General features: G+C 36.6%; 1 protein-coding gene and 1 non-coding gene across 2 annotated transcripts; both read right to left on the reverse strand.

The window, feature by feature from the left end:
* Positions 1 to 5504: 5504 nt before the first annotated feature.
* On the reverse strand, positions 5505 to 13303 carry LOC117327158 (ubiquitin-conjugating enzyme E2 J1-like). Its single transcript, XM_033884012.1, has 7 exons — positions 13147 to 13303; positions 11275 to 11348; positions 10422 to 10553; positions 9750 to 9834; positions 9270 to 9375; positions 8705 to 8825; positions 5505 to 8093 (listed from the first exon to the last, which is right to left on the reverse strand). The coding sequence occupies exons 1-7, from the start codon at positions 13184 to 13186 to the stop codon at positions 7182 to 7184; spliced, it is 1470 nt and encodes a 489-aa protein (XP_033739903.1). The 5' UTR covers positions 13187 to 13303; the 3' UTR covers positions 5505 to 7181.
* Positions 12633 to 12704, reverse strand: Trnai-aau. The gene has a single exon. It is a non-coding gene; the product is annotated as a tRNA-Ile (tRNA).
* Positions 13304 to 13310: the final 7 nt, after the last annotated feature.

A 13310-nucleotide genomic window follows, 5' to 3' on the forward strand; every position in this document is an offset into this window, starting at 1 on the left:
AGTTGGTTACCCAGTATGTAGTAGAGAATGATGCAAGGTGGTTCGTATTAGTAGGGCACATATGTCTTGCATTGTGTATGAACTGTATTTGTATTGTAGGTACATGTGTGAGAGTATTGGGATAGGTGTGAATTATTCTATTTTCGATAGTAAGGTGCAATAAGTCTATTTAATTCATTTCTAGCTGTTTTGGATATAGTATTTGTTATTCATTAAAATAATTGTGAGGGGATTATTCATTTTCATCAACATTTAATGACAGTAATTTCTGAGAAAATCTGTTTTACACATGTACCATATTTATCCTGTAATAAGCCCAGGGGCCCGCACCTAAACTTTGACTCAAATAGTGAGGAGGCCTATTGCATTTGCTAGCATCTTTACTGAACTATTATAGGTGTGGATGGGCTTATTTACAGACAAGGGCTTATTTTCGGATAAATTAAAGTGTAGAAAAAAGGCAAACTGCATCAATTCCATTTGTAGAAACAGATTAGTTGGCCCGTAATGGACTTTTGAAATGTTCTAGCCATACTTGACCGATTACTGAATTTGTTGTACTTGGTGGCATTTTAAACCTCATAGCCTTTAAAGTCATGAGATGTTTTCTGAAGATAATAGAGCAGGGCATGAAGAATCGGTAAATAGCTATATCTGTCAGTATCTCACTCTGATGCCGTTTAACAATAACATTATCATAACTAGTCATTTTACTGGTAGTTTGTGACATCCAAATTATTGTCTGAAATATATAAATTTGCCATTTTTTTTGTATGACTAGTGTCATAATATTCATCAAAATCATCTACTCTCTCATTTCTAAATCTGCTTTAGATCAATGAAAGCTGCTGAACCTTCAGTGTCTGTATTTTACTATTTTAAATATAAATTGTGTGAATTTTAAAAATCTATTTATTACAAACTTTTGAAGTTGATTAAATTTACCAATTTGAAGTTTAATTCTTAATGTACACATACATGTACCTGGTATTTTAATTGCTATAATTGAAAAAAAATTCAGGAGGAAAGATTTCAAAATATGTATGTACATACATGTATTTTCAAGGAAACTGGGTGGCAATATATTTGATGAAAAATAAATACCAGAGTGCACAGAATTTAGATCTGTTTTGCTTTGAATGAAAAGATTGGGGTACAAGGGCAGAGGTTGAACGTATATTTTGTAGAAAAATACATGTAATGAAATGTATTCGTGCTAGAAGTAACATTGAGAGTGCTGAAGTCCCACAAACTGACTGATGTTGTATGTGAGATAGGATGTTAAAATATCTATTGTTTGAGAATGTCTACACATGTACTTGTTTTGTTGTTGAAATGAACATTATTGGACAAGATATTTAACTGTTCAACAGTTGATTGTTGTTGAAGGTATATGTAGCTGTCTACAAGAAATAAATTAAATGAAAAGAAAGCATCCTTATGTTGTGTTTTTGTATTTTACATATTTAACCAATCGGAGGCCAACTCGAGTAAACCAGAAGAACATAACCCAAAACAAACAAGTTTTCAAGTTTTCTCAGAAACACTGTAACACAATCCTGTGCGTGTATGTGCCATAAATTCTTCTCTAGTGAAGCTCGTCACTCCGCATGTAGCACACTTAAACATGGTCGCCGCCATCTTGGAAGATAAATCTTCCAGCTTCAAGACGGAAGAGGTCCAAGATCTTCCAGAAGCAGAAAAGCTTCAAATCGAGTGACTGGAAGTTATATTCTAGAAGGCGAAAAAGTGAAAATCGAGTTGGCCTCAGGGCAGGTAACAGACTTTCAAGATGGTGGCCATCTCAAATTTCACTTAGAATCACCTGTTACTCATACACAAGTTATTGGGTGAAACAGAAGTTCGGGCTGAACGCTGGTGGCCTAGTAGCTCAAATCATCAGAGCATCTGTCTAGAGTAAGGGAGTCACGGGTTCAAGTCCCATCTGGTTGTACTTTTTCTCTCCCATTACAATGTCTTCTTTTCATCAGAAAAGATGATATATTTTGGTTGTTAACATGGAGACATTATAAAGGTCACAGTCTTTAATGTCATGTAACGATGGATTCATTGAGGGCTGTGGAGCAAATAATACCCAAATGTATTGGGAGAAATAAGACGGTAACATCTTGGGCAAGTGGCCACTTTAAATCGGGAACAAGTCTGAATTTAAGTTAAGAAAATCTTCGGTGATAAGAATTAAGAAGACTACATGCTAACAACTGAGCTAACCTACATCCTATACCTGTACCAGATATATGGGTTACAAACTGAGCTAACCTATATCCTATACCTGTACCAGATATATGGGTTACAAACTGAGCTAACCTACATCCTATACCTGTACCAGGTATATGGGTTACAAACTGAGCTAACCTACATCCTATACCTGTACCAGGTATATGGGTTACAAACTGAGCTAACCTACATCCTATACCTGTACCAGGTATATGGGGTACAGCTGAGCTAACCTACATCCTATACCTGTACCAGGTATACAGAGCACAACTGAGCTAACCTACATCCTATACCTGTACCAGGTATATGGGGTACAACTGAGCTAACCTACATCCTATACCTGTACCAGGTATATGGGGTACAACTGAGCTAACCTACATCCTATACCTGTACCGGGTATATGGGGAACAACTGAGTTAACCTACATCCTATACCTGTACCGGGTATATGGGGTACAACTGAGCTAACCTACATCCTATACCTGTACCGGGTATATGGGGTACAACTGAGCTAACCTACATCCTATACCTGTACCGGGTAAATGGGGTACAACTGAGCTAACCTACATCCTATACCTGTACGATGTGTATAGGGTACAACTGAGCTAATTTATAACTTACATCCTATACCTGTACCAGGTATATGGGGTACAACTGAGTTAACCTACATCCTATACCTGTACTGGGTATATAGGGTACAGCTGAGCTAACCTACATCTCATACGTGTACCGGGTATATGGGGTACAACTGAGCTAACCTACATCCTATACCTGTACCAGATATATGGGATACAACTGAGTTAACCTACATCCTATACCTGTACCGGGTATATGGGGTACAACTGAGCTAACCTACATCGTATACCTGTACCAGGTGTGGGATACAACTGAGTTAACCTACATCCTATACCTGTACCAGGTATATGGGGTACAACTGAGCTAACCTATATCCTGTACCAGGTATATGGGTTACAACTGAGCTAACCTACATCGTATACCTGTACCAGGTGTGGGATACAACTGAGTTAACCTACATCCTATACCTGTACCAGGTATATGGGGTACAACTGAGCTAACTTATATCCCGTACCAGGTATATGGGGTACAACTGAGCTAACCTACATCCTATACCTGTACCAGGTGTGGGATACAACTGAGTTAACCTACATCCTATACCTGTACCAGGTATATGGGGTACAGCTGAGCTAACCTACATCCTATACCTGTACCAGGTATATGGGGTACAGCTGAGCTAACCTACATCCTATACCTGTACCAGGTATATGGGGTACAACTGAGTTAACCTACATCCTATACCTGTACCAGATATATGGGGTACAACTGAGTTAACCTACATCGTATACCTGTACCAGGTATATGGGGTACAACTGAGTTAACCTACATCCTATACCTGTACCAGGTATATGGGGTACAACTGAGCTAACCTACATCCTATACCTGTACCGGGTATATGGGGTACAACTGAGTTAACCTACATCCTATACCTGTACCGGGTATATGGGATACAACTGAGTTAACTTACATCGTATACCTGTACCAGGTATATGGGGTACAGCTGAGCTAACCTACATCCTATACCTGTACCAGGTATACAGGGCACAACTGAGCTAACCTACATCCTATACCTGTACCAGGTATATGGGGTACAACTGAGCTAACCTACATCCTATACCTGTACCAGGTATATGGGGTACAACTGAGCTAACCTACATCCTATACCTGTACCAGGTATATGGGGAACAACTGAGTTAACCTACATCCTATACCTGTACCAGGTATATGGGGTACAACTGAGCTAACCTACATCCTATACCTGTACCGGGTATATGGGGTACAACTGAGTTAACCTACATCCTATACCTGTACCGGGTATATGGGGAACAACTGAGTTAACCTACATCCTATACCTGTACCGGGTATATGGGGTACAACTGAGCTAACCTACATCCTATACCTGTACCGGGTATATGGGGTACAACTGAGCTAACCTACATCCTATACCTGTACCGGGTATATGGGGTACAACTGAGCTAACCTACATCCTATACCTGTACGATGTGTATAGGGTACAACTGAGCTAATTTATAACTTACATCCTATACCTGTACCAGGTATATGGGGTACAACTGAGTTAACCTACATCCTATACCTGTACTGGGTATATAGGGTACAGCTGAGCTAACCTACATCTCATACGTGTACCGGGTATATGGGGTACAACTGAGCTAACCTACATCCTATACCTGTACCAGATATATGGGATACAACTGAGTTAACCTACATCCTATACCTGTACCGGGTATATGGGGTACAACTGAGTTAACCTACATCCTATACCTGTACCAGATATATGGGGTACAACTGAGCTAACCTATATCCTGTACCAGGTATATGGGGTACAACTGAGCTAACCTACATCCTATACCTGTACCAGATATATGGGGTACAACTGAGCTAACCTATATCCTGTACCAGGTATATGGGGTACAACTGAGCTAACCTACATCCTATACCTGTACCAGGTGTGGGATACAACTGAGTTAACCTACATCCTATACCTGTACCAGGTATATGGGGTACAGCTGAGCTAACCTACATCCTATACCTGTACCAGGTATATGGGGTACAACTGAGTTAACCTACATCCTATACCTGTACCAGATATATGGGGTACAACTGAGTTAACCTACATCGTATACCTGTACCAGGTATATGGGGTACAACTGAGTTAACCTACATCCTATACCTGTACCAGGTATATGGGGTACAACTGAGCTAACCTACATCCTATACCTGTACCGGGTATATGGGGTACAACTGAGTTAACCTACATCCTATACCTGTACCAGGTATATGGGGTACAACTGAGCTAACCTACATCCTATACCTGTACCGGGTATATGGGATACAACTGAGTTAACCTACATCGTATACCTGTACCAGGTATATGGGGTACAACTGAGTTAACCTACATCCTATACCTGTACCAGGTAGGGTACAGCTGAGTTAACCTACATCCTATACCTGTACCAGGTAGGGTATAGCTGAGTTAACCTACATCCTATACCTGTACCAGGTATATGGGGTACAACTGAGCTAACCTACATCCTATACCTGTACCAGATATATATGGGGTACAACTGAGCTAACCTACATCCTATACCTGTACCAGGTATATATGGGGTACAACTGAACTATTACTTACCTATTGGGGAATACAAGACAAGATTTTTATCCTTTTTTTTTTCAAGTTTAATAATTTCACAACATTATATCACAGTTTTGTTTAGCCCGAGTCTCCTCTGGCCCTACATTTTGACAGTCAGAATGCCCCAAGCCTGGTATTAGGGCCAGAGGAAACTCAGACTGTATTGTAACACAAAATTACATATATACAATTTAAATAACATGTGTTACTTAACACATTGTCTGTGACAGTTTTGCAATCTGATATAAGAACCAGCTTGATTGTAAAATGATATACCGGTACATATGCATGTACATGTACCTACAGCTAATTATTGCACACATCTTCTAGCTCCAAGTCAAGCACTATAATCTTTACCATTTTTTGTTAATGTTACAAATGTCAAGTAATAATCTCAGATTCTTTCCTACAAGTATTTGAATCAACAATTCAATGTTTCACTGAAAAACAATTATGACAGTGCATATAGAGGATTTTTTACAAATTATATCTGAATTTGCTATAGTGTATAGATTGAAAGTACTATTTATCAAATTACTTGTTTTAACTTAAGAAGCAAAATGTAATTTTAACCAGACGAACTTTAACATATCGAAAGTGCTGATAATCAGGATTTCTTTTATATAATCAATGTTCAAAGCTTTAGTAAGCGTCCTCCTAATTCCAGGTAAATCCTATAAACCCTTGGACTTTAAAGATGTAATGAAATTTATATTCAATTATAATTAGAAATTATCTCTTTTCTTTTGTCATTATTATTAAAAGTGTTTAAGCATTCAGATGACTTATGGAAATTAAAATGCATTTTCTCTTAAATTAATCCATCGACAAAGCAGACATGAAACCATGAAAAATATTATGCTACATTTTTAAATCCAGCAATGAAATATACAATGCACATGTACTGTACTCTCAACTGATACATACAGGTATGTGTCATGTCTATTAAAAGTTTTTGTGTTAAAATTTGTCTCAAATTTAAAACAATATAATTAATGTCCATTTCATTCCCGATTGCATCTATTCATTTTAATTCATTTCCAAAAAATCTATGAAACTGTTGAAAGTGTAACAAGAAGCTAAGAATTATCTCCCCTTGTCCATGAGAAAATAAAATCATATGTGCACATTCTTATCTTAGAAAATTACTAGAGACTTCTTAAGATTGCAACTTGTTCCTTATACACTATATGCATTGATTTAGTTATATTTGAGAAATTGAATGAGCAGAAATTAAACCATCAACCAATATGAGTATTGTATCTTCTGGACTAATTCATCATGAACTAATTCTGATCACTACCAAGTTCTTGTGTAATAGACTATTATATATTCTTATAAATCACACAAGTTTAGACTTTGTCTTGTATATTGTAAATGCTTATATCATATATTTACATCAAAAACTTTATTTCAACAATTAACTTAAAGAAACTAAATAAACTTCATAATATATTAATTATTCATGTTGGCCCAGATGGAAACACACAAGGTGTCTTGCTGTGGAAGGAACCCTATTTACTCAGAGAAAACTCATCTATGGTCATACACATACTTATCAAGATTCATAAAAAAAAAAGATATTTAAGCAAAGATTTTTTTTTTAGAAATCAAATTTTGAACAGATGAAAAGATAGATGTTCCCCATACACAGTATGGGTAGCACAATATGTCCAATTAAAAATTTTGACAGGGGGTAACAAAAATTAATCTCCTCAGAGCCCATAGTAGAATCTCCATGTACGTGACAAAATAAACCTTCTAAGGAGGAGGAGTCCAATAGCCAGACTAACAATGGCGATTAGGAAGGTAGACAACTGCCACCGAGAGTCTAAATCTCTGGGGAGTTCTGCATTTTGACCCACTACTCCGACTGGTGGTTGCACATAGGGAGCAGCAAGCGGCTCGTTGGCAATACCACCGGTTCTGTGTCGTAAACCTGTCGTCTCTGTAGTTGTAGAATTTGTTTGACTTTCTGCTGCCCCAGTTGTTGTATTAGCCGTATTACTGTTTGTTGTTGTTGTGACATCGGAGTCAACGTCGGTAGCCAGTTCATTAGAACTCCCTTCAGGTTCCCTTCGATCAGCCTGCTCACTAGAACTTTCACAAGGTTTCTTTTCCTCTTTAGTCGCACCGGTTGATGAAGTCTCAGCTTTAACAGAAGTTTCTTTTTTCACAGACGGTTGAGATTGTACACTTGATTTGTTTGTTTCTACCTCTTTATTCGGTGGAGTTGTACTAGGAACACTTGTTGGCATGGAGAACACAGAATTTGGAAACTGGGACATTCCACCATGGCCGTAGTTTGCCGTGAGGCCTGGAGGGAACATTGCTGGTATAACGGGTGGCGGAGGTGGAAATCGAGGGATTCCCATTACGCCTGTCGTCACGTTCTGTCCTGTTGGGGAAGTGGGCGGGAAAGTGTATGGAAAGTATGGAGATCCGAAAGGGAATTGTCCAAAAGGAGGTGTAAACGGAGCCTGGTCTGGAGGAGGAGAAGTGGGTGTGGCACCAGATGTTGCACCAGATGTGGCTGTACTTATAGGAGTTTGGGGATTACTGGTTGGTGCAGGTGTTGATCCCGGACTTTTTGGTGGCTCTGATGATGTTGATGTAGACTTCTCTCCCTAAATTAAAAAAATAACATTTAATCTTATGGTAGTTTACATAAAATTCTAAAATCTCACGTCTTTATGTCATTTAAATAGTGGTTTGAATGAAGTTTTAAAGTTTTTCAAAGAAATGTACTGTAAGCTATTTCATTTAATCATACTGTACCAGAAAATTGACTTTTCTTTCTAATGACAACATTAAAAAGTTCATACATACATCAGCTCTCTTTTCTTAAGCAATATCAGAACAGAGAGTAAAGATATGCACAATATTGAATTTGTTTACATTTCATTATTCTTTCTTATGCCTTTTACGTATATATATACAATTCATCAAGAGGCCTATCAATCCTGTATTATCAATTTGGTTATTTGTCATTTAAACAAGACAAAAATTTAAGACCAATTTTGATTTCTTAAAAACCAAAAACATGCCAACAACACATGATAAGAGGAAAGTAACTTGATGAGTTACTGGTTTATCGCCTACATAAGTCTGTCTATCTCAAAAACAATAGTCCATGTTTTAGACAAAGGCTATGTTTATTGAGGTCATCTGAATGCATAAGAACATTTCAATAATTGTTAGGCCATATTGAAAAGCCATCATGATACCATTGACTGACCTGGAAGTTTATCTGTGCGGCTAGTTCCTTAGCTTCCTGTCTGGTTTGCTGCGAGGCTGAGGTGACTGGTTTGAGAATATTCTGGACCTGTCCGCAGGTAGGGCACTTCCACTCCAGGGACCTGGCCAACACAATCATATAATTATTGGACGTCATGATTTACGCATGTTTACAACTTTTTATCTTTTATACTTTTTCTTTGAGATTTATTCTTATTTTACACTTTCATATATGAATCCTTGATTGTCAACACTTTGAAATGTTGTCTTAAATTTTTTTTTTTTTCCATTTACACATTTTCCTATCTGAATTATTCATCTTCTGGCCTTTTCCTTTGTATAAATCAAAAAGTTTTGAAACCTTTTTTTTTTTTACATTTATTATATTTGTAACACTATTTTTGGACCAAAACTATAATTAACAAATAATTTAATCAAATTATCAGTAACTTTTTTCCTCCATCTGCCTATTAAAAAAGTCAAGACAAACATTTTATTATCTCCCTTTGACCAGTAATATGCACACAGTTTGGAGGATCATAAAACCAGTGACAAAACATACATACTTCTTTGCTAATTTGGCACGCTCCTCCTTGCTGTAGTCGAGTGAGCCAATAGCCCCAGCTCCATGTGTCGGCATAAACCCTATGATGGCCAGCAAGGCTGTCCGAACTGACAACACACAAAATCAACATAGAATATATCTCCATGTTCGACTATAAATCACTCTTGGACAATATGTTATTTTCAAACTGACATCATTCTGGGAGTACAAATACAGGAAATGTTTCTGACTTTTCTACCAGTTATTTCTACATTATCAAATATAATGTACTCATTTAACATTTTGTCAATAAAAATTAAGTATTTTATTCAATAGTGCAGAGGATAAATGCGGCAAACCTTTTAAAATATTTTCCTTAAGAGATCATTCTTTGACAATAATAGCAAAACTTTCTATCTTTGAAATCCAATCTGATATACCACGAAGAAAAGCATTATAAGATGAAAAGTTTTTGCAAATTGAAGTTAATAAAACCACTCACTTGACCAAGATGGTTGCCAGGATTCCGGATGATGACCAGATATACTTAAACAGATTTTTTTAAACACTTCAAACCTGCCATTGGGCTGTAAAATAGATGGAAAGCATTCAATATGTGACAAAAAATAATAATAATAATATTTTGCTTCAATTAATACAAATAACTTAAATATGGCCGAAGCAACACAAAATATTTTGATATCAAAAATTTCATTCACTGTTCTAAGTGTAATATTTTGTTGTGCTCCAATTAAACAACTGCATACTCTTATAACAATAACATTGAAGCCATTAATTAAACACTTAAATTTTCATAAATATCATGAGAAAAAATCCTCAGATTTCAAGCAGAACTAAGCCTGCTTTTACAGATACATATAAAGCATTATAAAGTGTAAAATTTGGTTTCAAATTTATCAGAATATATATAAGTCTAAACTTTCAAATTAATTTCTTATAAAAAGATAAAACAATTATGAATCACAGTTATGTTTTTCTCTTTCGTAATTTGGGAAAAGGTAATTATTATTAAACCAGACTTTTACAGAGATTGTTTGAATATCATCTACATCACTGGTAATATTTTTATTATTATTTTTTTTTTTTGACAAAATGATTTTTATTGTCCAGACATTTAAACCTAGAGATGACTGTAATAATTTCTAGTTCTTACTGTGAGAAGGATGATGCTTGGGGGCTTCATCGGATACTCTGGGGGAAGGATGATCCTCCCATGATATAAACCTCCATCAAATTCACTCTCACCAGGGCCGCGGATCGTGAAATGCCACTCAAATAGGTTGTCCTGTCACAAAAGGAGGTCACAGTAATATACAGGTATGTGTGTTTGTCTAAAAGCTGTCCTAGATAAATATGAAAAAGAGAACTACTCTTGTTCTGATAGGATATAACTTTTAAATGCATATACATGTATATAGATACCAAAATTAATTGCTTCACAACTTAAAAACATTCACCTCTTAGCAATCTATATTATTACTTTGGCAACGGTTTTCAAATATCCCTCACATTCATCGTCATGAAAATGAATAAATTTATACATAATACTGAAAAATAAATGACCTAGTCTTTGTAAAATAATTCACACATGACAATTAGATATACATGTACATATTACTTGAGTGTTTCTTGAACATTTAAGGGAGCTACAAGCTTTTTTTTTCTTTTTGTGCAGCAATATTGTAAATTCAGGTGGGAATTGGCTAATAAAGATTGCTGGATTTTGTGTCCATGCATTAAAAACACTAGATTTTAGGAATTTAATTAATGACTTCATAAGAATTGGGAAAAATAAACTTCCCATAACAACTGGCACCTAAATTTGGATCTGAACATAAATGTACCTCAAGTTCATGCAAGCTCTAAATATCCGTATCTTCTCTGGGACAGCAGATACGTACCACTGCATGAGAACACATGAAACTGTCTGCTTTATATAATGTAATATATCATTTTGTTCTCTCTCAATATCTTCACACTTACTACAGCTGGTAGTATCTACTTACTTCTAAAGGCTGTGCATGGTATTGTTCTGTAGGTTCCCTCAACTCCTGGGCTTCTTTCATCAATCTCTTCACAGCTGAAACATGTTTATAGCATGCGAGTTCAGATAACTTGTATGGAGGACATGAAAAGCAAGTGTTAAGATATCAAATTATGCAAAATTAATGAATCATTAAAAAAAAAAATACATCTGATAGAATTAATGGGAATCGCCAAATGGAAGTGTTGGTTTTAAAAAGATCATCCATATGCTATGGATATACAAATCAAGTCATATATTACAAAGTTTGAAAGCTATCATTTAAGAACTTTGGGAGGCGATTCCTGGACAGAATTATCAATAGTAAAATTAAAAAAGGGCAATAACTCTTACAAAATGACACAAAAGAAAACAAAACTACATATCATGATTATAAGGCCTTTCAAGTTTGAAGGGACTGGTTAAAAATGGATTCTGCCCTAGTGAGATCAGAGGTCCCCAAAGGTTTGTCTTCGAACCTATACTACTCAATTGATATATTATACCACTGGATTTACATCTTCTATTCTTCTATCAGAATCTTTGCAGACGATACCGTCATGTATATGACAGTAACATCACAGAGATGCCAAATCTATGAGATCTTGATCAGCTACTGTACATGCAGCCGTTTGGGAGACTAAATGGAAAATGACTTTTTATCCTGAGAAATGTCAGGTCCTCTCTGTCACCAGGAATAGACATCCTATCTATCATGCACCTCTACATACACTTACATGCAGATACAGCATAGCCACGAGTTGGAGCATATGATAAAGGTCAGATGTCTTGATGTTACCATCAACTCTAACTTACAATGTGATACCCATATGAATTACATTACCAAAAGAGCTAATTCCATCCTAGGCTTCCTGAAGTGAAATCTCAAGTTTTATCTTTTAACATCAAATTAAAAGTCAAGTCCTAAATGTCTCTTGTCTACTGTCATGATTGTGGGACCCTTACTTAATAAAGGATGTAGATGATCATGAATTATAAGAAATGTTAAAGTGCAGGGGTGATGCCTTTTTTGTTGTCAATTGTTATCATAACATCTCTAGTGTAAGTGACATGTTAAAACATCTGAAATGGCTTATAAGCCTGGCAGTATGCAGAAATTAAGGTGCCAAGCTTGAGTATGACCCCTATTTCCAGACATACTAGACATTAGAGATCATCAAACTTCTTTCAAAATCATGCATCTCATGTAGGACATCCTTCGGGGAAAGAATCCTTCTTTCCTCAGAAAATCAAAGATTGGAACAACTCGATTCCCTTCTGAAATTGTTTCTTCTGACTCTATCTCTTTCAAATTAGCTGTAGTAGGAGTGGAAAAATGCACGGCCAGACCGGGGTTCGAACCCGGGACCTCCGAACATTAGCCGGATGCTCTACCGATTGAGCTACCTGGTCGCAGATGATCGACCCGGTCCAGTTCCGCTACATAGCTATCTCTGCGCATTAAACATTAAATAGCTCATGATCAGTTCTGTGCTTCACAACATATGGCATGATCTTCACTGTCTCGAAGCATATCATTAGCTGGTAGAAGCAGAAGTAGAAAGTCTTGTACGTAGTTGGTAAAATCTTATTTGTTATATTATAGCCTAAATTATTGGCAAGCTTTGTTATTAGTCTTAAGGTAAAGTCTTTCATGTGCATAGCCTATTATTGGCAAAGACTTGTGCACAGTCAAAATGATTCCTCAAGTCGATTCGAATGTGTTATGCTAAAGAAAGTAACAATGAGTATAGGCCTATATCATTATAGTCCTACAACGATACAGTAGATCTAGTCTAGACCTTAGCTAAATGTCATTCTACGTTCGAACCCTTGGTCCAGTAAAGTACGTTACCTGGGCTGCGCATGCTATACATGCCCTGCATACTGGACATGGTGATGTGTGATTTTCAGATGTTACCTTCTGGGGAAAGTTTGCACCCTAAACTAACAGAGAAATGACAGATCTAGACGTGGCTTTATCACATCTGTTGGTAGTTGTGTATTCCAGCCAATCAG

Source organism: Pecten maximus, chromosome 5, assembly GCF_902652985.1.
Source record: "Pecten maximus chromosome 5, xPecMax1.1, whole genome shotgun sequence".
Taxonomy (NCBI): Eukaryota; Metazoa; Mollusca; class Bivalvia; order Pectinida; family Pectinidae; genus Pecten; species Pecten maximus.

Coding starts and splice junctions, on each gene's coding strand:
- LOC117327158 (XM_033884012.1), bottom strand. CDS start 13,186: ATGTCCAGTATGCAGGGCATGTATAGCATGCGCAGCCCAG. Junction 10,554..11,274: donor ACCATGCACAGCCTTTAGAA/GTAAGTAGATAC, acceptor CTTTTGTGACAG/GACAACCTATTTGAGTGGCA. Junction 8,826..9,269: donor CGTGCCAAATTAGCAAAGAA/GTATGTATGTTT, acceptor TGTGTTGGCCAG/GTCCCTGGAGTGGAAGTGCC.